At 41.9% G+C, this 25,253-nt stretch overlaps 1 protein-coding gene across 7 annotated transcripts in view; it reads left to right on the top strand.

Moving 5' to 3' along the window:
* The window catches only part of SSBP2 (single stranded DNA binding protein 2), a 143,007-nt gene that overhangs the window by 82,576 nt on the left and 35,178 nt on the right, over positions 1 to 25,253 (top strand). For 4 of the 7 annotated variants that reach the window (XM_071581483.1, XM_071581480.1, XM_071581482.1 and 1 more), the window contains exon 5: positions 11,775 to 11,864. The exons of the other annotated variants lie outside the window; for them this stretch is intronic. In XM_071581483.1, coding sequence (XP_071437584.1) covers positions 11,775 to 11,864 — 90 coding nt within the window. The remainder of the gene's footprint in view (positions 1 to 11,774; positions 11,865 to 25,253) is intronic. 7 annotated transcript variants of the gene reach the window in all.

Genomic DNA, 25,253 nt, shown 5'->3' with positions numbered 1-25,253 from the left:
GTCACCCTGAGGTGGTCAGAAAAACACAGCTCTGCTGAATATCCCCAAACTCACATATTTCATGTGTCTGGTGCTTCTCTACAGGGCAAGTTTGCCCCGTGAGGACTGTAAACAGGTACAAAACTTCAGGATTTTGTGGTTTTTTTAAGCCTCAGGTGGTACTTGCTTAGATTTTTACCAAATTACCCCTTAAATTACTTACTGGAACTTGATTTTAAAATAAAAATAACATGCCAGCAACGAATTAAAGTAACTGCAGCACAAAATACATAATATAGATGAACTACATGGACAACTTGGTGACTGACACAAGTCTTATTATAATTTATTTAATGTAGGTCAACACAAAAATATTTGCATTCTGTACACTGGAAAAGCTATTGCATATTTTAAAGCTTCATAATGCTGAGTGTTAATAACACAGTGGGGTCAGGCACTCCATAAATTTGGCATTTGCTGTTTTGTTTATTTTTCAGGCTTTGGATATTTCCCAGATTGGGAAATCCCTCAGACCCAGAGAACATCCAAAACAAACCAAACAACAAAAGCCCAGGTTTTGAGGGTTTATGAAGCAGCCTCTAAATTCAAAACAGTAAAGCAAATGAACAGAGCAAGTTGTAAGTGAGCACATGGAAAACGCTCCTTACAAGGAGTTGTTTCATCTCCTGGAGTTGTTTTATCTCCCGAAGGAAGTGATGGAAGTATGGGTGGTTTTGGGTTGCTCAGAGGCAGAATGGACACAGCAGAGGCATTTTGAGGAGGAGCATCCGAGGGGCTGAGCTGTTCTCCCTGTCCATGAGACTGAGATGTGTCTGTGATGGTGGAGCAGCTCAGCCCCTGCCTCCCCATGTCCTTTATATTAATGTGCTTCTCCTTTATTCAGGAAGTGTCTAATGGTGCTTGGGGGAGGGGAAGCTCATTAGCTTCCTTCCTGAGCAATATAATTTTTATTTCCTGTTGTAGCAGCTGCCCAGCCAAAAGCAACAGCCTCAGCAGCACAGGGGGAGGGTTTGCCCGCGCGGAACGTTCCCATCTCTGCAGAGAAATGTTGGTGAAAGACCATTCTGAGGCTGGTGGGCAGTTTCAAAAAACTCTTTGCAGGGGTATTTTGAAGTTTCTGAACTTTTTTCTTCAGTTCTGGAGGATGAAGGTGGCTCAGAACTGCACTACTGGAAATGTTGGCATTTACCTTCAATGCTGGGATCCCTCATTGCCTTCCCACCTTCTCCTCCCCCTATGACCCCCAAGGGCCACCCAAAATAATCCCCCTCCCAGGCTCCAGGTGCTGCTGGGAGCTGATGGGTCAAAGCCTGAGTAAGAGCACCCCAAATCTGGGGATTTGGATGGGCCCCATGTCTCCCTGCAGCCAAACACATCATTCTCTCCATGTGCCAACTGTGGCACAACTGAAATAGGAAAACGTGGAGCAGCCCCACCCTTGCCTCTTGTAATTTTGCCTTGGCATTTTATCATCCAAAACCACTGGGTTTGTTTAATTTTAAAACCTTGTTCCCACCCAAAAAGGAACCAATATACTCAAACATGAGTGCCTGAGGAACATCACAGGAATGGGAAGTGGTAGAGATGAGGGTTATTGAGGATGAGGAGGATTTAACAAATATACCAAGTGAAGTAATAAAATACTGGGGTTTTTTTACAGTGTTTTATGAAGTGTGCCTGTATTACTGTCATGCTAAAACTGCACAGTGTCCTGGGTGTAAAGGAGTGGTATAAAAATAATGGGAAAGGTGCATAATTCATTGCTGTGGCTGGTAAAGGCAGTGACAGTGTTACCTCAGCCTGAAGAGTTAAAATATTTGATGTATTTAAGTCCAGATGTTTGTCACCTTTTCACACAATTATTACTGTGTTTTGGAGGGGTTTTCAGGCTGGAAATTGCAAGTTGTTCCATTCACTCTGCTATAGCTAGACTTTAACTAATCTGAAACAATTGAGCTAAATGTGAATTGTGCTGTGTGTACAATAACCATGAAATGTGCTACAACCACGAAATGTGCTACAACCACAAGTTTATGCAGGAATAACAGCAAACTGGGGCCACTAAGAGAAAAAAGCAAACCCTTGATTATCCTTCTACACTACAAATTCTGCACCTTTCTCTTGGATTTTCAGGCTGGAGTGGTAACATTCCTATCAGACAGCAGATGAAATAGACCCGAGTAGGAATTAAATACTGCAGACACATCAAGAGGTAGCAAATGAGGTGCTTAGAAAGCAAGAACAAGCCTCTATTGTATTTGATTTTGATTAGCAAGGTATCCATGCAAATAGTAATCACAAGGAATGGGAAAACAGACTGTTTTCTAGAAAACAGACCCTGAAAAGTCCCTCCCATGAAATGGTGCATTGCATTGCTGGGGAGAGGTGCTTACAAGGGAAATTAAATGTGTTAGGTGCTTGTTTCACATGAAGTTGGGGGCTGAGGGACATCAAGCACACGGCTGAGCAGGTTTGAGGAAATTTGCAGAAGAACCAACCTCACCATTCTGAGGTCTGTCCTTTCATCTGCAATTGCCGTGCCAAGGCTATTAGGGTAGATTAAGCAGTTCAAATGAAGTACTAGTTAATTATCCACTGTTACCTAACACTTAAGTTTCATCAGCTTTTGTAGGAAGTCTGGATATCCCTCCCTTGGGACCTTCTGCCTGCAGAAAACTGCTTATTTTTTGTGTGATGGGCTGGAGTCCCTGGAGAGAGAAAAGCCTGGAGTTGTTTTGAGGGGTTGGAAGACTTAGAAGTGAAGAAGCAGAAATGATGGGATGGGTGAGGTTTAAAGTTCTGTGCCGTGGCTGTCACTCAGGAAATCCCAATAAATGCCACATTTCCCTCATCCCATTAACAAAACACCTCATGTTTGTCAGTGCAGACGTAGTGCTCTATCTGTTGTGAAGGGTGGTCTTTTTTTGTAAAACCTCCCGTCTCAGGCCAGAGAATGGAGATGCCAACTCACCACCATGTGCTGATGTGAATCCCATCAGCAGACAGTGAGAGCTGTGTCATTTCCCATCAAATGGGCACCTTCCCCAGCCCAGCACAGGGTACTCACCTGGTCCTGGGGCGTTTTCTGCATCAGTCTGTAGCTTGTGTTATCCTCCAGCAGCACAGCACGCAGGACCAGCCAGCCCTCTGCAATTAACCAGAATCTCTCAGAGAGAGGAGAAACAGAAGGATGCACTGGAGTCAGGAAAGAGGAGGGGGGGGAAAAATGCCTCTGTTGTACTTTAGGATGGGGAAAATGCCTCAAGTCATTTCAGTTCTTACTTTCTCTTGTTTCCAGCCTGTGCATCACGCAGTTATCAGGCTACTGTGTTTGAATCTGAGCTGTAACTTGTGACAGTATCGTGGACCAGGGGGGTTGAGGTGCCACTTTTGGGTGCCCAGTGGCTCTCCTCCATTTCAGATAATTATTTTAAATTAACAGAGCCAAACTGGGTCTGTCTGTACTTTCCCTTCTGCAATCCTCTCTGCTAGCTGAGAGCAAGATGCCAGTTTTTTATATAATGTGAAATAGGGATTATTTGTTTCTAGTTTTGAGGTCAGCTTGGACAAGGTTCTGAAGCAAAGGTGACCTTGGCAGCTTTGCACTCCCAGACTTTGTCAGAGACCATGGGAAAATATGCTGCTTTTGTTCTGGATACGTGTCACGTGCTGATTTATTGAAATAAATAATTTTTTTATGCTTGCTTTACTTTATAAAGTTCCTTCCCTGTAGTAAGTGTGTTTTCAATGAAGGTGCATGTACCCATAATTCACATTTAAGCCCAGTCTCTGTCTATCTGCAATCTGTGCATGTAGAAATGTTTATGAAAGCAATTTTGCATGCTATATTCCTGGTTTTAGCCGATTTCCTTTCTTTTTAATCATGAAGTGCAGTGAAGGATTACATAGTGAAGCAGAAGTTTGTCTCTTGTTCCATGTATAACATAAGTATTTAAAAATACACTCTCAGGGTTGGTGTTTTCCATGTGGGTGACCTGATAGTCTGTGGACCAGCCAGGTGGAACAGCTGGCCATGGATCAGCATCGCTCCAGGGTCTGTGTGGGCACCCCAGAAAAGCAGGAATGATAATAAAATAAGGAAAATACCAAGATTTTAAAGGTGTGTTTAAGAGCTGTACGAGGCAGTTAACCCTAAAAGAGTCAAGTTCTCATTATCACCACTATGGATTTTTACACCATGGGGTGTAAAATAATTGGTTCTCTGAGGAGAAGCCACCTGAGACACCCCCTTGGGTTCTCCTGCTCTGCTGTGTGACTTGGGGACCAGAGGGAGGGATGGATGGGTGGATGGATGGATGGATGGATGGATGGATGGATGGATGGATGGATGGATGGATGGATGGATGGAGGATGAGGGAAGGAAGGGAGGGAGGTGGGGAGGTGGGGAGGGAGGTGGGGAGGGAGGGAGGGAGGGAGGGAGGGAGGGAGGGAGGGAGGGAGGGAGGGAGGGAGGGAGGGATGGGTGAATGGAGGGAGGGAGGGAGGGAGGGAGGGAGGGAGGGAGGGAGGGAGGGAGGGAGGGAGGGAGGGAGGGAGGGATGGGTGAATGGAGGGAGGAATGGAGGGAGGGAGGGAGGGAGGGAGGATGGATGGATGGATGGATGGATGGATGGATGGATGGATGGATGGATGGATGGTGGATGAGGGAGGGAGAGAGGGAGAGAGGGAGGGATGCACGGATGCCAATTTATTGAAATCTGGTACTCCCTGGGGTACCATTTGTGCTCCTGTTATCCACAGATTACTCCGCTTAACTCCTTTTTAGCAAATAAACACTAGCATGAAAATGTTAGGTCTTCCTAAGCACAGTGCCTAATTCTGGTTTAGCACTTAGAGGTGTTAACTCTCTGCTCAACAAGTTACATTTATCCAAAGATAGATGTTCAGGCGACTTGAGAAAAATGAGATACTTTACAGGCCAGCTTTCCGTGAGTTTTAAATTTATCATGTTTCTTTCTTCAAATGCGCTTGTTATGGAATTAAATTTTTATTTTTCAGCACCTGCATTCAAAAGAAATAGCACTGATTTTTAAGTCATGAAATTCAGGCCAGAGACTCTAAAGTGTGTGTTGTGTTATGTACCACTAAGTCAATCAATAACAGAGCTAATGTTAAAAAAAACAACCATCAAGTGGCTGCTTGAGTAAGTTTTCTCTATGGAAATGTGCTGTCAATATTACAATATTGTGACGTCTCATGTTTTCATGTTTTAGGGCACAGTAATAATGTTTAGAGCAAAGCCTTGAAAAGCAGTGATGTATTTGTAGTTGGTATTTTAGTGAATGGTTATTAAAGGGGAATTTCATGACATGAAGGTCCAGACAAGGACACACAAATAGGAAATTTCTTGAGCAGAGGAAGAGGTTTCATCATGAAGTAAATTCTGCAGTTCAGCTCCCTCTGAAATAAAAATTCAGATTTTTGTGCATGTGACTTTTCCAGTCAGCTACATATGGAGACAAAAGTCCATTTTGAATAGTGAGGGAATTACTGAGGGGTTTTGGGGGGGTTTTGTCCTGAAGATGTGCATATATTGCCAGCGTTGCTGAATCACTCCCAGGTGACCTGAGGATAACCCCAAGCATGACTACTTTCCATTTCATAATCAAATTTCAGTCTTTCAGATCCCAGCATATTCTTCATTTGTTTCATAACTTGGAAAGAACAGAGAGATACAGACAAACTTTCATCTATTAATCACTATATTCCTAAAATGGGAAAGCACTTGACTGTTGTGTGGTGTTGCCGGGGCACGAGAACTGGGATAAAATACTCTGGTAATCTCAAAATCTTTGGAAAACAAAATGGGTTTAATGATTAGATTAATTAAATGATTAAAAGACACTGTGCCAAGCACTTAATTGCTGGAGAAAGTCAGGGTGTAAGATAGTCCTGCCATAGCAGCCCAATTAACACAAAATTGTACCAACTGTGAGTTTTCCGTAGAGGATAAAAAGAAAAAAAAAAAAGAAAAAATGGAGTGTGTTTAGAAAAGGAGGGAAAGACAAGCAGTGGTCACATCCCTGGATAACACAGCGCTTGGAACCGAGCTGGAATGAGCATCCTGCTTCCACAGGACATGGTCTGAAAGCATTCTCTCAAGTATCATTTTGGGAGAAGCCAAATATTCTGCTTTTAAGGATAGTTCTGTTCTAGGGGGAAGGGGAAAAAACCCAACAAAACAAAACAAAAAAAGGGGCATAAAGTCAAAAGAATTGCATACTTTTATTCCCATGTTAAAACAAATTATTTTTGTAAGTGAACATTCTGTTGATGCCAGCGCATAATAGTGATCTCAGTAACCTGCAGTCAATAAGGAGGGTTCCCTTTGGAGTAACTTGTCTTTTTCATCATAATTTAGAGACAATCCTTGTCTGTAAATTATGTCCTAAATAATCCAAGAAGAAGCAGCTGAGAGACAGGACTGAAATGCTGTCTTTTGACAAGAATTTGAAGTCCTTTTATTCATTGGTAACAAAGCTTTACTTACAAATGATTCCTGTTCCAAGCCAGGACCTGATTTTAAGCACTCTGATGGAATTTCACCCCCCGAGTGGGCACTGGGATTCAGTCAGACAGAGTGTGATCCTGCTGCAGAGTGAGGTTGGCTTGGGGATAGGATTATTTCTTGGGGAAGCAGGATGGATGGAGTCCCAGAGTGTTCAATCACCATGCTCTTCCTTAAACAGAGAAGTCTCCTTGTGAAATGCCCTTTTTTCTCCCCCTCAGAAAAGGATTAAATGTGATTTCTTTTTCCATTTGCATTGATTGCATTATTATTATTCTTTGTCACTCATAATTATATGTAAGATGGAGTGGACAGAAATGCAGTGCCAGAGTCCACATCAAACCCCAAGGAGCTGCAGTTTGAGGAAAATTGGAATTTACAAGGAGTGACCTTCCACAGTGACACATCTCAGGCTGCTGCTGTCACGTGGATGCCTTCCTGTTACACAACAGAAATTACACAGTTTAGACAAATACATGTCAATGGAACTGTGCCAAGATTTAATTAGGTCTCGTGATCCAGATCTTTCCAGTTACTTGCTTTTCTCAGTGTGATGAATTCACCTTTTTGGGCACGACCTGCCAGATCATTTTGGGTAAACCAAGGCCACTCATTTTGTGGCTCTTTTGTGTACAGGTGAGTGTTCAGAGCCTTTGTAAAATGAATAGAGGCTTATTTAAATTATTATTTTTTAAAATTTAAGGTATTTTTTTTGTTCAGAGTGATGTGTAGCTTTATATTCTGTCTTGGAGAAAATGAGAAGATTTCTAGTTGTCCAGTGAAGTTCCTCTCAGTACTTCATTCTCTAATTTGTAGTAGACAATAATAATGAAGAACTATTACAGCAACTGGCTGATGGCTTAGAAACACATAAGAAGTTACAAGTTGAAGTGTTTGCAAATGGAAATTTGCCATCTTTTTACAATATCGGTTGCAGAATGTCTGGCATTTTGAAGCTGTCAATGACCAGAAATAAAGCAAGTGGTAAATGATTGGAAAGAGTTATCATTTATCACTTGCCTTTCCAGGGATAAAAAGAAACAAAATAAACAAGTACATTTATATTCCTTAATTCCCATCATTTCGTAAATTAATGAACTTGAAAAAGTAATACTCAATATCTATTCTTTGTCCTCAATAAAAGAAAAACAGCATTTTTCTAAGTGTTCTAGTAAAAAAAGACAACTTAGTTGTATCAAAAATACCCAGTAAAATGTGGTAAAACTAAATTAATCATACCAGTTAGTTTCCTGTTTGTTTTCAGGAGCTGGAGAGAGCCTGAAATACTGTGAGTTAGGAGGTATTTTTTAAGATAACAGCAAGTAAGTTGGTCATTAGTTGGCTTTTTGGTGAATTGTGCAAGTCTTCCATCTGATTGTATTAAGTGTCATCCATGACAGAATATTTTTGTCTGGAGACTCTGTATTTTGGTTGCTTATGTGAATATATGAGAACACTCTGTTCTTACAGGATAACTGTGGGTTTAGGGCTGGTGTAGAGGAGTGTTGTAGGTGAGGGTGGGACAACAAGTTGAGTGGCCAGCAGTGGCCATAATAATTTTTATGTGTAGGGTCCAGCTCCTCTCCTGCATCATCAAGTAGATTTCATCATTTTTCATCAGTCAGACATAAAAACAGAATTCCCCCTAAGTGGAAAAATACATTGACATGTGAAAAACTGCTTACTTGGGATAAAAATGAGGATGTCTTCCTGTAAGTGAAATATCTGGAATTAAATGCCCTGATTAAAGAATGAGCCAGAGAGGGTTTTTGTAAAGTCAAGCCATTTCTTCATAGCATTCTTTGGTTTCAAATCAATTTCTTCTGTGAGCTCCCATCATAAGGCACTTCTTATGGTGGCCTCCAAAAATGACCTGTATTCTTGCAGACTTCTTTCTGGATTTTTATACTTTAGATACCATTCTAATGAAATAACTAAATTACTCTATTTTTTATTTACTTGGTGATTTCTTTGTTGTAAAATCCATCCTAACCTACAGCTAGTTTTATTTTTTATTATAATCATCTATTTTTGCCTTGTTAAGAGTAGCTTGGGTGGAGCAAGGAATGACCACAGTAATTTTCATTCAAGCACACCACTTTAATTAATAATTGTAAATTGCATGAATTCAGTATTTGGCTACAAATGCAAATACAGTTGTCCATTTTTAAGGAGGTGAGATACTGTACAAAAAGATTACACCATTTAAATTTTCCTATTTCATCTTTTTATGAAAAGCAGGGAAAGCAAATTGCAAATATTTAAAATGTCAAATCAATGGAGTTATAAATGATGAACAACTTGTAAGGCATGCAAAAGGAGGCCATGGTTTGCTGTGGGACTGTGAAAAAAGAGCTGAATAATTCATCAGGATGGAATAAATAGGAATATTTACGTGCAGCAGTTGCAGTTTGTTTATTGATCTACCTGGTATAAGTTCTTAAAAGATTCATTATTTAGCACAAGCCAGAAAATGTAATATACCTAAAACACTGAAAATGCTTCATTTCTGGGTTTGGGACTTCACTGCCCATCAGGGAATAAAATCCCAGAGGAACATGGAAGCAGAGGAAGCCCCACAGTGTGTTGCATAATGAAGGCAGGGTGGCTGTGACTGCAGAACCCTGCAGTGGTACCCACAGATGTCAGTGCTCCTGTGGCCTCTTGGACTGGCCTCATCCTGCCCTTCCTGCCACTCAGAAATACCAGGAGAGGAGGTTCTGCACAAGGGTCTGTGAACTGTATGGTGTAATCGACTCTCAAATAACCTGATAAGCAAATGAAAGTTGAACCCAGCCCACTGAGTACCTCCCTGGGAATGCCTGGGAGTGCCTCGGAATGCTGGCTCCTCTGGCATCAGTGCTGTATCAGATGCAGAAACAGGAAAAAAACCCAAACCAAATGAAAAAAAAAGACCTCTATTGAGACAATTATGAAAATGTAATTTTTAGGTGCATTTCTTACATAGCCCTCTTAGGACATTTAATGGTGAACAGTTACAACTTTAATCCTTTTCTCCCCCAGTTCTGGGATAATTGCTGTTCCTCTCTGTTTTTAAAGTGCTGAGTGTATTTTGCCATTTTACTTTTTAATGTAATGCTCAGAGTGGGGAACAGGATGGACTCATCAGGGACAGGTCCCTGTATCCCTGTGGGATCTCTGCACTCCCAGAGGTCATTCCCTCCTCTGTAACCTGGGGCTCTGGCAGAGACTTGGACCTGCTGGGATGTTTTCCCAGGGATCTGCTGGGTCCTGTTCCAGTGCTGTGTGCTCTGCTGGGCATCCCACAGTGCACATTTCATGGCCAGAAAAGGTGGGCTGAGCTCAGGGACAGTCAGGAATTGCGGGTTCCATAATAAGGCTCATCATTGTTATTATCCCTCTTCCTTGGGCTGCTCCTTCCTGGTCAGCAGCTGTAGCAAGGGCTCTGCTGGGCTCTTTAAGATGCTCAGGCTTTTTACATCATTGATTTTCTCCACCAGTGATGCCACTTGTTGTCATCCTTCACCTGGAAAACCTGGACGTGCAGAAATAGCATCCAACACACTTCACTCACGCTGTGGCTGTCGTGGTTTTATTGGATGTTGTTGATGCTCAGCTTACACAGCTCATATTTTGCTTAAAAAAATGCCAAACCCCTAAAAACCTTCTGTTCTGTTTTCCTTTGGAAATGGAGGTAATCTGGGGGTAGTTAGTGGACATGAATGGCAGTGGCTCCTGGAGAACCACCTTTATTTTCCTCAGCTCCACAGCCTGGTCTGGTTGGTTTATGGTGGCCTCCCACAAAGAGTTACTCTGATTCCAATGGGTTTGCTTTTTCCAACTCACCTGACTGGCTTTCTCTTGTCAATTGCAATTATGCAGTGTTTTAACACTGATTCTTGCATGAATAATACCCTTTATTACAGGCTTTTTTAGGGAATCAAAGCTTTGCACTCATTTTTAAAGCCAGCACTTTCTGCAGGTTTTATATTTTGGTGATATTTCTCGACTTTTTCCAAGAAAATTCAGCTCAGAATCAGCTATATATGCTGCTGCTAGTTGTTCAGATTTTGATTCTAAAACACAGCTTAAGCCATTGGAAAAAAAAAAATCTGTGTAATTAACTGAGTATTTCCTTTCTGCTTGGTTTAAAAAGGTCAGTCCTCCTTTGTGCCAGTTTTCAGATCTTTGCTGCAATATTCCTTCATTTCCTAGGTAGTGTGCCAAAACACCTGGAAATACAGTTTCCAGGGCTGCATCTTTCGGACATCAAGTGTGAGCACACAACAAATGGAGTGAAAATTTAATAAACATCAGCCATGTGTTTTCTGCAGGGCAGGGACTGGCAGGTCACTGATACCTGCTGGGGGCTCCAGGTGATTTTTCTGTGCTCCAGTCTTGCCACAGGAGATTTTAAGCCTTTCTAGGTGATTCAGCCTTGTGCCCCACAGAAACATATTGCAGGAAGGAAGACTGCTAGAAATTCAGAGTAACTGAGGTTCCAACACATGCCAGCAGAAGCAGTTTGGCTTCCCTCTTTTTGTGACAATCTCCTGCTTTGTAAATTGCCAGGAGCAGTATTCTTTACTCAGTTATTCCAGCTGAAGGATTGGCAAAGGTAGCTAATTTCACCCTCTGATTCACTCCTTAGAAATCCCTTTTCTCTTTTCCCTTCCAAAAACACAATCCAAATTCTTATTTGTCATAGTAGTTATTTTTGGGGTTGGTAACATCATGGGCATTACCAGCAGAATTGTGAGCATCCCTTCTTGGTGCTGTGCATAACAGAATCCTGCTTTGGTGCTTCTTGTTGTTGTGAGAGAATATTCCAGTCTAATGAAATTACCCTTAAAGTGCTTGGAAATTGCTGATAGAATGCATAAATGACTTTGTTTATGCTATATGTATATCCTTGTGCATGTGTGAGGCTCTTCATACACATCATAAGGGAAAAAGTGTGCAAGTTGCATCTATGTTTGTGTTTGTAGACACACTCAGATGCAATACTTTTTAAAATTTAGTCAAAATCTGCCTGATTGACGCATGCAATCTCTGGGATCCTTCCCCTCATTTATTATTTTCACAAATCATGGTACTGGTACAGGCAAAGACTAAACAATTTTAATTTGTCTTCAGATGAAACTTAATGGGATATCCAGAGAATTACTTTCTGCACTTTGGTCAGGTTTTGGGGATTTTCTGGGGGGAGTTTAATGCCTACCAATGCAATGACAAAGGTTTATTCTCCCTTTGTTCTTTTCAGAGTGCTGCAGCAGCTCCCAGTCCAGTGCTAGGAAACATTCCCCCAGGAGATGGCATGCCAGTAGGTCCTGTACCACCGGGGTTTTTTCAGGTATTCAGAAAAAATTATGATTACAGGAATTTCAGGATAGAAAATCCTCTGTAATACTGTTTGCAAGTCTGTAGAAAAGGTCCTGTTCTGAAGTGTGTCTCACTATGTGGTGCAATGTTTGAGAGTTTGTTTTTAAAACAACAGTGAATAGGTGGAAAGGAGGGACCTGACTCACAAGTATGTAGTGTGTGAAATAGAACAGCACAACTCCTCTCAAGAGCAAGAAATGGTGCCATTTTATGCATAGAGATTTGAAATTTCTTGAGCATAGTATTAAAATAATTTCTTAGAACAATATACATAACATTGCTTGAAAATTTTAAGGTGAGAATGTTGTTGGTTGTGTTCAGCTCTGTACTAAAGGCCAGGTCTCTGAGGTCCTCAGGCTTCAGTGGGAGTTAAGCCTGGGCAGCTCAGGATCCCACTGAGCATCTCCTTGAAGATCCCAACCCCAGTGCCCAAGAAAACAAGCCCAGGATTTGCACCATGTGTTGCTTCCATTAAGTTTTCTCATCAATGAAACTGAACACCCAGTGAGCACTTTGGGCAGTAACAATGCAGGGTGTTATAATGGAAAAAATGGCATCTTTTAAAGCCAAGCCAGCCTGATGTAATCTGAGGCTGGACTGCTCCAGGGTGAGGTTGAGGTTGTGTTGCCTCTTGACCAAAACTCACTATTTTTTCTCCACATTGGCAAACTCAGATGTGATTTTTAATACGTGAATGAAAAGACACTTGCAAGTGAAGTGGAAATATCTGACTGCTGCCACTCATAAAATCCTCAGGAGTTGGCAGAACTCATTAATTAATTTATTTCTGCTTTTTCTGCTTTGAACAGCTGGTTAGGTAGATTTTTTAACACACAATTTTTGTCTTAGTTTTTATATTGTATCAGTGCCTCACCTTTTTTTTTTAACTTCAGTCACCAACTCCAATTGTGATGTCAAAGTAATTAACTTTCTGTTATTGTCTGTGATGACAGTTAAGGGGGGGAAGGGGTACTGGTAGGACAAGTATGTAAAGTGCAGAGGAGAGAGTAACTATTTTAAAGGTTTTACAGAAGGAGGATGTGGGAGTTTTGTTTTTAGAAGCGTGAAAAGACTTCCAGCCACTCTAGATCTTTTAAAGATGTAAGAAAGACAAGATGACAGAAAGTTAAGTGTGGGTAAAATTCCCTTGTCTGCCAGTATCTGGCATGAGTCTTACTTGAAGCCACAACAAGTCTGCTCTTTTTGCAAGGCCTGGGATTGAAAATTAACAATTTTTCAGGAGATTCTTAATTTTGGCTGCAATCATCTCTCAAAGAATACACACAAGTTTGCAAATCCAACTTGGGTCTGGTAGTGAGTGCATTGATGTGGTTGGGAGCAATCCCAGCAGGGGCAGCTGAGCCAAAATCCAGTCATTTCCATCCTGTCTGCTGGAGACTGTGAGGTGTGTGTGTTAAGCTGGGAGTACAGACACCCCTGCAGGTTGAGGGGGTGTTGGGGTGGGTGTTGTCAGGCAGTATTTAGTACCAGGCTGTGAAACCCTCACTCAGAGCTGGGTCTCACCTGGGTCAGTTTACCTGACAAGAAAATGCATTGGCAGACACAGCTCTGTCTGTGAAGCCTAAAAATTGGGGAACATCATCTGCTGCCCTGACACATAGGTGGAACCACAGGCAAGACAGAGAAACTTTTGATGAAAACTTCCTCCTTCCTTTGTAGGTGCTGTTTTTCATTTGCATGTTTAATTAGACAGTGCGTTTATTTCTCTGTCCTCTCCTGTAACTCCTCTGGTCCCAGCTGGTCCTGGGAGTCACCAAAGCACAGAAATCATCTTCACCTGCCTTGATCTCAGTCCTGACAAACTCCCAAGAGTCTGGAGTGCAGCCCTGCATCTGCCTCCTGGATGATAAAAGCAAACAGTCCTTTTCTTCAGGAGTGGGAAGATTATGGGGAGAGCAGGAGAGTGGTGCTTGTGTCCATATTTAGTTCCCTGAGACTTTCCACCACAAAAACATTGCAGGACTTCAGCCTCTTTTAACCTAAAATTTATCTAGAAGGTCATGCTGGAATGATAAGGATGCCTTTGTTGCTCTCATGAGTTGTTTGGGTTGGCTGAAGCTGAAGCTGTCGACAGCCATGACCTTCCAGCTCTGCTGGGAGAGCTCAGATGGTTTAAAGTAATTTCTTTTCTCTTGGTTTTGCACTGAAACTGAGTTTTGGGTGGGCATAAACCAGTCCTGGGAATGTAAGCACATTGGGAGTCATTGCTGCTGCAGAGGATTCTTACCAGATAGGTGAGGGGACATGCAAATCCAGGTGGGGAATGTGCTGAGAATGAAGGATCATTACCAGGGTTCCCATTTGGCTGGCAGTGCTGAAAATTAACATATTTTTGAGACCTTTTTGTTTTTTTAAAAAAATAAAGTAATGTATTTTTATAAAAGAAAATAAATATATCTTATTTCTGTAAGATAATACAGTATGCTAGAGTAGCACAGGGATGTAGATGAATGTGGGAGAATTACAGTTTCTCAGACAGTATGTGTTTAAACTCTGCTCTTCCTAAAATAAGGTTTTCTCATATGTTTAGACCTCTAGCACTGAAGTTAATTACAAGCCTCTGGCATTTCATGCCTGGTCCACAGAGATGGAGTTTGTGAAGCCATCAGTTGAATTTGTGTGTCTCTGAGCCTGTACATTTAACATTTCAGTTCAGGGGATGGTGATGGTCCCTGCAGTGCTGAGAGTCCAAAACAGTGGAACAGGGAGGGGAAGGGTGGTGAAACTGTGCTCAGCTGTTTTTAGCTAAATAACTTTTTAAAAACCAGAGAACTGTCCACAGAGTCAAAAATGAAATTTAGAGAGTCAAGAAAAGAGGTTTCTGTGGAGTTTGTGCCTCAATTTCCTCCTCTGGTGTGTGTGTCTTTTAATGCCACTTTAAATTTCATAGGTATTTATTTTTTCCTCATCTTCCTGCAGTGTGTACAATAGTGAGACTGCAAATAATTAGGTGTGATACAATAACTGAGCCTGCCCTTGGCTCATCAGCAGCAAAACTGGTGTGTGGGACTGCAGGAAGCAGGAGCAGGGAAGGCATTAGTTGTGCTGTGCAACACTCCTGAGCTCCAGACAGGAGAACCCAACCAGCTACTTGGGCAGCAGAAGTTGTAAAACTGTGTTAAGATGATTTTACACATTTCTGAAAAGCTCTTCCATCTCCAGCCTGAGCCTGGAAATCATTTTACCAGTTTGGCCTGTGGAGCTCAGGTGTGAGGAAGGCACTTTGCTACTGTGTTAATAAAATAAAGTCGTTTGGGACATTTTCTGTATAATTTTTTATACATTTTTGGTCTGTGTGATTTGGCAGTTTCTTCACATGTCCAGCCCTGGACATGAACATGACCTGGTCTCCATCCCTGTCTTTGGAGCCCTGTCTGGTCCTGTCACAGGGCACCTGAAAAACAGAACACAATTAAAATAAATAACTACCTTTGGGTCTAGATGTCAGTGGGTGCAGCAGCCAAAGCTTTACACGAGACTCTTAAAAACTCATTTTCAGTGAGTTAAATTTTTCCACTTGTGATCAAAGAGGATTAGGTCGTGGAGTTCAAAGATTCTCAGATTTTCACATCCAGTGCTGCAGGTTCAAACTGCTGCTCTTGAGTGAGATTCTGTGTCCATCCATCCCTTCACTGATCCTTTAAATTAGGCTAAAATATTTGAGAGAAATTGGATTTGTATTTTTGCACAATATAGCTATACGTAGTTAGACTGTATATATATAAAATAACTATTTATTTGATCTTTGTGGACAGTATTGGTGTTAACAAGCAAATAAGTGGGGGCCAGAGGGAAATTTGGGGGTGTGTGTTCATTGAAGTATTTTAGATTTTTAAACAGAATGCAAAGTATTGATACATCAGGATTTCATTTGCCTCTTAGTTAATTTTCCAGTTTTAGCACACCTAAATGCAGAGTTTACAATACAGTAGCATAGGATGGTTTGGAAGGGACATTAAAGACTATCCATGAACAGGGACACCTTCCACTAGACCGGGATCCTCCAAGGTGTTTCCCCAAGGTCCTGACATCCAGCACTGCCCAAAATCCGACCCTGGTTGCTTCCTGTTTGCACTGCAATTAAAAGAAACCTTTAAATGTTTGTTTGATTAAACCCCAGTTGTTTTCAGCTCTTTTATTACATAGTTGACCAAAGGTTTGCCCTGCCTGCATCTGTATAAAGAACTTGACTGGTTTTTAAAGGCATTCAGGCAGGTAAAAGTAACCTGAGAGATGCTACTGAGGAGTTGCAGAGGATGCAGGTTGTTCAATTGTTTAATTTGATGATTTCATTAAAAGTTAAATGCTACCACTGTCTATACCTTTTCACTACTTTTTCTGTTAAACTCTTTACTTTTTCAGCAAATCTGTTGAAATTTGTTCTAGTTGAGCTTACCCCCTAAACATTATTTCTATAGATCCTCTATTTTCTGAAGGAATTTTCCAGTGGTTTGCCTCATTCACCAAGTTAAGATCATGAGATAAACCCAGAATGTAATGGGAAAGAAGTGCCGACACCATGCTTGAAATACAAATGTTACATATTTCTCTTATATAAAGAGGGAAAAAAAACTGAAGCAGACCAAACCCAGCCCTCCAGAGTACTGTGAGCCTGTCTTGCCATCTAGTGGCAGCTGTTCCTGTTTGGTTTAACTCAATCCATATTGTTCTAAAGTCTTATTTTTAGCCTTGTTTGCCATAGCAGAGCTGACCTAATGCTTCAGGAGAGCATCATTACAGTGAGGCACTTGAACAGAAAGCACTTCTCCATTTATCTTCCTCCCTAGCATTATTATGTGCTAAAAAAAAATAAATATATAAAAGAGAATATGTGTGAAGTTTAACATATAGATGGTGATAATAAGCAAAGTCGGTGAATTAAAAATCAGCATAGATCCCTTGCATTGTGAAATAGAGATAGTGAACTACTCACCTATATCAAGGAAGGGTTTGTAAGGCTGTAAAACACCTCTGTGATGTTCTATTTGAGTTCATACTCAACACTGACAGTATTTACAGTAAAGTCATGGCATGATGCTCTTCTAAACAATATTGCTGCTATTACAGCTGCCATAAATGAAGCATTTGGTTGAAGTAGGGAAGATGAGGAGGGAGGAATCCTCCAGCACTCCTTTAAAGTCTTTTTGGAGTGAATTGTCCACAGAGGGATCGTTGTTTGTGCACAGAGGGAGGATTCCTGATTCCAGCTGCTGAATTGCATGGCTGGAGCTCAAGGGGTGTGTGTCCCTCAGCCTGGTCTGTGCAGAACCACAAAGTGTCTTTAAAAACAGCTTAAAAACATTTTGTTTCTTTTTAACCCCCTTTGAACTGTTCCAACTCTTGTCTTCCCTTTAGTGCTCACAAAGCTTCCCAGTTTTCCAGCAGTTTCTCCACATTTTATCATTATCAGGTCCTGCTCTATCACTCACCTTTGAGTGCTGACCCCCATGTTTTCCCCATTTTTGCAGCATTGCCTATATCTATTTGGTTGGTTGGTTGATTTTTTTTTTAAATAAAATCCTTGCAAACAAACTGGGTCACAACTGCAAAATTATCTGGATTTGTCAGGTGCTCACCCCCAGCCTCAAGTCCAGTGAAGCAAAGTTGCAGGTGAAGGAGAGAAAACTTTCAGAAATCTGAGCAAAGCAGACACAGTAAAGTCCCAAAAGTTTGAAAAGCATCCTGGATATTGTAAAAATGCTTTTAATAAAACAATGAAATGTCACCAAACTTCAAACAGCTCGAGAGCAAAGATAGCTTTGGTCGGCCTTGAAAGGCTTTGAAAATAGAATTTAAAGGGGATTTTTTTCCTTCTGGGTTTATATAATTAATGCTTGTAAGAAGAATTTTATTGTATGGAACCTCCTTTTTTAAAAAAAATTCATCCACCCCAGTGTATCAGATCGGGAATGTTCAACAGCACAATAATATTGGTATGTCTGTTCTTTACAGAATTGGGATCTGTGCATTTTGTCCTCACCAGTATCGTGCTGCATTTTGAAGTATTTCTATTTTTATTATTATTTAATATTATTTTGACTTGTTAGACTCTGCTAGAAGGTAGTTTTTCATTTGGAAAGACCTGTAAGTAGTTTGTTGGGGGTGAGTTTGGTGATTTTGGGGTTTTTTGGTTCCTTTTCTCTGGAATACCAGGAATAAACTCATCCCTAAAAAAATAAAGACACTCAACATCTGCTGGTTTCAATAGTTCTACCCTGCAGTTGTGGTAATGGTTTTGCAGTAATCAGTTGGATTATTGATGCAAACACAATTCTGCAGACTGACCTGTGACATGTATGATGTCTAATTTCTGAAAATGCAGAGGATTTTTGGTTTTTATTTTTAAATGTGATACATCTTGGATATTTTGGCTTGGCAGGTTTGAAATACTCTATTTTCTGTAGTATTTGTATTTAATAAAAACAAAAATAAAAACTACTAACCTGGTTTAAGGTGCATGAAGGTAATAACATGTTTAAAATTTGCTTCTTTTTTTTTTTTTTCCCCAAAAATTGCAGTAAGTATCACATGCAGAACTTGGCCACTTTCTCTTCCAGATTCTAAACCTTGAGCATGAGATGTAAAACAGTGCAATTCCTAAGGATCATAAACTCCTAAAGTTGATGTAAGAGCACATCACAGGGAAAACTTTAACTGAGGACCAAAGGTTTTGTTTTGGCCTTTTCTGATTGGTTTGGTTTGTTTGTTTCTTTTGAATAAGGTTTTGTGTCTTCATTTTCCTGTACTTAACAAGGTGTATATTGGAATATTCTTCCATCTGGTGGAATGAGTCCTTCATTTCTTGGACAGGGATAAAGCATTACATTTATTTGGCATTGCTGTAACTTGGAATTTGAGGTGTGGAAAGACAAACGCCACTGAAAGGCTGTTCAGTTTAGGACAAAAACACTAATTTTGCTCTGTACTCTGAATTAAATCAGTCCTCTTGCTGTTGCTGTTTGTAAGTTTTGTCAGTCTGTCTTGAGAAACCATAAATACAGGAATAAATTTTTAAAGGATCTTTGAAGCACAGAGAAGAAGCTGCTCATGGAAGGAGGTTTGGTTGTCAGGAAAGGGCAATGTAGAAAAAAATCCCGTCCCAGTGCAGAGAACACACAATTTGTGTGGAAAAGTGCAGGTGGAAACAGCTGGTTTGGTTTGCACTGGTGGAGTGCAAGATGTGCTGCTGTGTATAACCCGAATTTCATCACCAAGAAGCTTCAGTGAAACACAAAGCTCTCCAACATTGTGGGTGTGGGCAGAGCAGGACGGGAAGGGTCCTGTAATTAACTGTGTAATTAACAGTAAAATGCAACTGAACAGGAAAATGGCTTTTTGTTCAGAGTTGGTGATGGCCTGTCCCAGGTTCACAGAGGGCAAATGACGTGTCTGTGCTGATCAGATCTCAAAATGTGCCCGTTCTGTGAGTTAATTGAGCTTAGTCCTACTTAGAATTAAAATGTGTTAATGAAGAGTCTTCAGCACTGTGGTGACTGTTCCTGCTGAGGGAGATTCCACAAAAAAAAAAGATAATAAAAACTAAATAAAACTACATGAATTGTAAGGTAACATGAATAAATTCAATTCACACTTATTTTATGGTTCACTGCTGGTCCTTTTCAGGACTGCAAACAACCATTCCTTTGAGAGGGGTTTAGATTTCCATTTGAGAATGGAAGTACCAGTTGTAAAGCACCTCTAAAGCATTTTCTAAAATATAGGAGTCTTAAGGAGATATTAAAATGTTACCTACCCTAATAAGAAAATTAAATTAAAATACCCAGCAGTCTTTTTTTTTACCATTTGGATGGGGAAAAAATAGCAGTAGAAATAATAAAATAAATTAAAATATAATGATAACAACAACAATAATAATAATATTACAATAATAACAATAATAACCATGGCAACAATAATAATGATGATGACAATGATGATGTAATGCCAAACCTTGTAACCAGGAATGCAACTTGAAAACAGAAAAGGTGAAGATTAATTATATTTTCACAGACAGAACATGCAACTTGGCAATTCATTATTTAACAGGAAAGAGAGGAACAAAGATTTTTGCTTTGTTTCACTTGTTAGAATTTAGAACTTTAACTGAATAAATGAAGAGATTGGGTCATTTTCAGAATTCCTATATGGGGTATGGCCTTGTCTCTGGCAGCTTTAACCCCCTTCCAGTACCTGCTCTTCAAGTGGCTGCACAATTAATTTAAAATTATTTGTTGTAGTGTGTACAAATTAAGCCTGAGGTTCCATTTTCAGCTTCTGGTGATAAGTAGTGTTTAGTGTTTGTGCTGATGGTGGTGACTGGATTCCACAAACCAATTAATACCATTTCATACCAAGTGCTAAAACTGTGTCTCACCGTGTGTTTTTTAATTTGTGGTGTGTTAACTCCTCTGAGAGTTGTTCTCCAGTTAGAAGCATCATCCGTCTCTCAGGGTGTGTTGAGATGGAATCTGGGGAGATTGATCTAAATTTGATAATGCAGGGTAAAAAAAAAAGTAAAATTTATATATATATGTGTTTGTTTATTTATTTGTTTGTTTGTTTGTTTGTATACATATATATATGTATGTATTTAAATATTCCAGATTATTTATTTGGCTGTGGGTTATTGTAAATGTTGTAGGTTTACCTGAGACAAAATATGATTAATAAACGTAATGACAGGAGGGAAAAAAAAAGTCAATGCAAAAAATATCTTCCATGTCTGGAAGGGAGTAAATTGTATTTCCAGCTTTTGGAAGAGAAGTAAATTCAAAGAAAAATATGTTTATTGAAATATGTCATGCTTAGTAGAACAGCATCTTTTGAATTGTTTATTCCACCACTATTAGGTAACATATTCTAGTGTTGCCTGAACAACAAAAAAAGAGTAATAATTACACAACTGGCAGAGGAATGTCACAACTTCTGTGCCTTGATGACATCTGGCGGATACTTTTTTGTGAAATCACATTTTCTGGCACCAAAATGTGGTAGTGAGGCCACTCTTACTCAAATGTTCGAAGACTTACCTAACCAGAAACTTGATTTCTGTTCATCCCGTGTGTTGTGAACTAAGAAAAACAGGATTTTACGAGATTTTTTACACATTGTATATGCACACACAACTCAGAAAATTGCATTAACTACACAGATTATGAGATACCAACCTGATCTCTTTTTATAATCAGGTGACCCACCTGGTGGATGAGGGGAAGGCTGTGGATGTGTCTATCTGGACTTCAGCAAGGGCTTTGACACTGTCTCCCATAATATACTCCGGGAAAAGCTGGTAGCCCATGGCCTGGACAAGTGTACCCTCTGCTGGGTCAGGAGCTGGCTGGAGGGTCGGGCCCAGAGAGTGCTGGTGAATGGGGCTGTGTCCAGTGGTCACCAGTGGTGTCCCCAGGGGTCTGTGTTGGGTCCAGTCCTGTTTAACATCTTTATTGATGATTTAGATGAGGGGATTGAGTCCATCATCAGCAAATTTGCTGATGACACCAAGTTGGGAGGGAGTGTCGACCTGCTGGAAGGCAGGAGGGCTCTGCAGAGGGATCTGGATAGACTTGAGAGATGGGCTGATTCCAATGAGATGAAGTTCAACAAGGCCAAGTGCAGGTGAGCAGCCAGGCAGAGGGACCTGGGGGGACTGAGGGACTGGAAGCTCAGCAGGAGCCAACAGTGTGCCCAGGTGGCCAAGAAGGCCAAGGGGATCCTGGCCTGGATCCAAACTAGCATGGCCAGCAGGCCCAGGGCAGTGACCCTTCCCCTGTACTCTGCCTTGGGGAGGCCACACCTTGAGTGTTGTGTTCAGTTCTGGGCCCCTCAGTTCAGGAAAGAGATTGAGGGGCTAGAGCGGGGCCAGAGAAGAGCAACGAGGCTGGAGAAGGGACTGGAGCACAAGTGCTGTGGGGAGAGGCTGAGGGAGCTGGGGGTGTTTAGCCTGGAGAAGAGGAGGCTCAGAGGTGACCTCAGCACTGTCTGGAACTCCCTGAAGGGAAGTTCTGACCAGGTGGGGGTTGGTCTCTTCTCCCAGGCACTCAGCAATAGGACAAGGGGGCACGATGGGCTCAAGCTCTGCCAGGGGAAATTGAAGTTGGAGATCACAAAAAAATCCTTTACAGAGAGAGTGCTCAGGCATTGGAATGGGCTGCCCAGAGAGGGGGTGGATTCCCCATCCCTGGAGGTTTTTCAGCTGAGCTTGGCCGTGGCACTGAGTGCCATGATCTGGTAAAGGGACTGGAGTTGGACCAAGGGTTGGACTTGATGATCTCGGAGGTCTTTTCCAACCCAATCCATTCTATGATTCTGTGATTCTATGATTCAATACCCTTTACAGTCCCTGGACACAGTTGAATTTTTCTTGAGCAGAAAGGTAAGAAAAATGTGCCACTTCACTCAGGTTCAAAAGTTACCTTCTTTTGAAGTGTTTTAACAACATTATAGGATGGCGTAAACAAGAGCAGGGCAGTTACTGAACTGAACATTTCACATATTAAATTTATGTTGTCCAGTCTCACTTATTTTAGTATTTTTTTAGTATTCTAGTTCTTTCCTTTTTCTTAGTTTTTTGGGAGTTCACTTCAGGTTGATAAATATAAATATTCTGATGACTACACAACAGGTTTTTCCTTTTCAGCTTCTTTTTCACCCAGTTCAGAATCATAGAATCACAGAATCATAGAATCAGTTGGGTTGGAAAAGACCTCCAAGATCATCAAGTCCAACCCTTGGTCCAACTCTAGTTCATTTACTAGATCCTAGCACCCAGCGCCACGTCCAGTCTGTGTTTAAAAATCTCTAGGGATGGTGAATCCACCACCTCTCCGGGCAGCCCATTCCAATGCCTGATTACTCTCTCTGTAAAAAATTTTTTTCTGATATCCAACTTAAATTTCCCCTGGCAGAGCTTAAGCCCGTGCCCCCTTGTCCTATTGCTGAGTGCCTGGGAGAAGAGACCAGCCCCCACCTGGCCAGAACTTCCCTTCAGGTAGTTATAGACAGTGATGAGGTCACCTCTGACCCTCCTCTTCTCCAGGCTAAACAACCCCAGCTCCCTCAGCCTCTCCCCATAGGGCTTGTGCTCCAGTCCCTTCACCAGCCTCGTTGCTCTTCTCTGGACCCACTCCAGCACCTCAATATCTTTTCTGAACTGAGGGGCCCAGAACTGAACACAGTACTCAAGGTGTGGCCTCACCAATGCAGAGTACAGGGGAAGGATCACTGCCCTGGTCCTGCTGGTCACGCTATTTTTGATACAGGCCAGGATCCCCTTGGCCTTCTTGGCCTCCTGGGCACACTGTTGGCTCATGTTGAGCTTCCTGTCAATTAGTACTCCAAGGTCCCTTTCTGCCTGGCTGCTCTCCAGCCACTCTGTGCCCAGCCTGTAGCCCTGCAGGGGGTTGTTGTGGCCAAAGTGCAGGACCCGGCACTTGGCCTTATTGAACTTCATCTCATTGGAATCAGCCCATCTCTCAAGTCTATCCAGATCCCTCTGCAGAGCCCTCCTGCCTTCCAGCAGGTCGACACTCCCTCCCAACTTGGTGTCATCAGCAAATTTGCTGATGATGGACTCAATCCCCTCATCTAAATCATCAATAAAGATGTTAAACAGGACTGGACCCAACACAGACCCCTGGGGAACACCACTGGTGACTGGCCGCCAGCTGGATGCAGCTCCATTCACCAGCACTCTCTGGGCCCGACCCTCCAGCCAGCTCTTAATCCAGGAGAGGGTACACTTCTCCAGGCCATGGGCTACCAGCTTTTTCAGGAGTATATTATGGGAGACAGTGTCAAAGGCCTTCCTGAAGTCCAGATAGACACATCCACAGCCTTCCCCTCATCCACCAGGTGGGTCACCTGATCATAGAAAGAGATCAGGTTGGTCAGACAGGACCTGCCCCTCCTAAACCCATGCTGGCTGGTTCTAATCCCTTGTCCACCCTGAAGGTGCTGTATGATTGCAGTCAGGATGATCTGCTCCATAACCCTGCCAGGCACGGAGGTCAGGCTGACAGGCCTGTAGTTGCCAGGGTCCTGCTTGCAGCCCTTTTTGTGGATTGGGGTGACATTGGCCAACCTCCAATCATCTGGGACCTCCCCAGAGAGCCAGGACTGTTGGAAGATGATGGAGAGCGGTTTGGCAAGCTCTTCTGCCAGCTCCTTCATCACCCTGGGATGGATCCCATCTGGTCCCATAGACTTGTTAGGATCCATCTGGCTCAGTAAGTCGGTCACTATTTCCTCCTGGAATACAGGAGGGGTATTCAGCTCCGTCTCCCTGTCCACCAGCTCCAGAGGCCAGTTGTCTTGAGGGCCACCTGTCTTACTGGTGAAAACTGAGGCAAAGAAGGTGTTAAGTACCTCAGCCTTCTCCTCATCTTCCTTAACTATATTTCCCTCCAAGTCCAACAGAGAATGGAGGTTTTCCTTGCCCCTCCTTTTGTTATTAATGTATTTATAAAAGGACTTTTTGTTATCCCTAACTGAAATAGCCAAATTAACTTCAAATTCCACTTTTCTTTCCCTAATTTTTTTCCTGCATGACCTAGCTCTATCTGTAAATTCTTCGTAAGTAGCCAGCCCTTTTTTCCATAGTCTGTAAACTTTCTTTTTATCCCTGATTTCTTGCAGAATCTCCCTATTTAACCAAGCTGGCTGTCTTCCCCTCCAGCTGGCCTTTCGGCACACTGGGACAGCCTGTTGCTGTGCATTCAAAATCTCCCTCTTAAAACATGTCCATCCCTCCTGGACCCCCTTACTTTTAAGGGTTGTTTCCCAGAGTATGCTCTGAATCAGTTCTTTGAATAGGCCAAAATCTGCTCTCTGGAAGTCCAAGGTAGAGGTTTTAATGGTGGCTCTCCTTACATCTCTGAGGACTGAAAATTCTATTATTTCATGGTCACTATGCCCCAGGTGGCCTCCAACCACTACATCATCTACCAGCCCCTCTCTGTTTGTAAACAGTAGGTCTAGCAGGGCCTTCCCCCTGGTAGGCTCATTTACCAGTTGATGAAGGAAATTGTCCTCTATACACTCCAGGAACCTCCTTGACTGCCTCTTCTCTGCAGTATGAAGCTCCCAGCAGATATCTGGCAGGTTAAAGTCACCCACAAGAACAAGGGCTGGAGATTTTGAGACATCTGCCAGCTGCTTGTAGAATAATTCATCCCCTTCATCATCCTGGTTGGCCGGTCTGTAACAGACACCCACAAGGGTGTCAGCCTTGTTGGCCTTGCCCCTGATTCTGACCCACAGGCACTCAACCTTGTCACTGCTGACCTCAACTTCAACAGAGTCAAGAGACTCTCTAACATATAAAGCCACCCCTCCACCTCTC

The sequence above is a fragment of the Pithys albifrons genome, chromosome Z, assembly GCF_047495875.1.
Source record: "Pithys albifrons albifrons isolate INPA30051 chromosome Z, PitAlb_v1, whole genome shotgun sequence".
Classification (NCBI taxonomy): domain Eukaryota; kingdom Metazoa; phylum Chordata; class Aves; order Passeriformes; family Thamnophilidae; genus Pithys; species Pithys albifrons.
The sequence above is the reverse complement of the archived record's forward strand: the minus strand, read 5'-3'. Positions and strand labels throughout refer to the sequence as shown.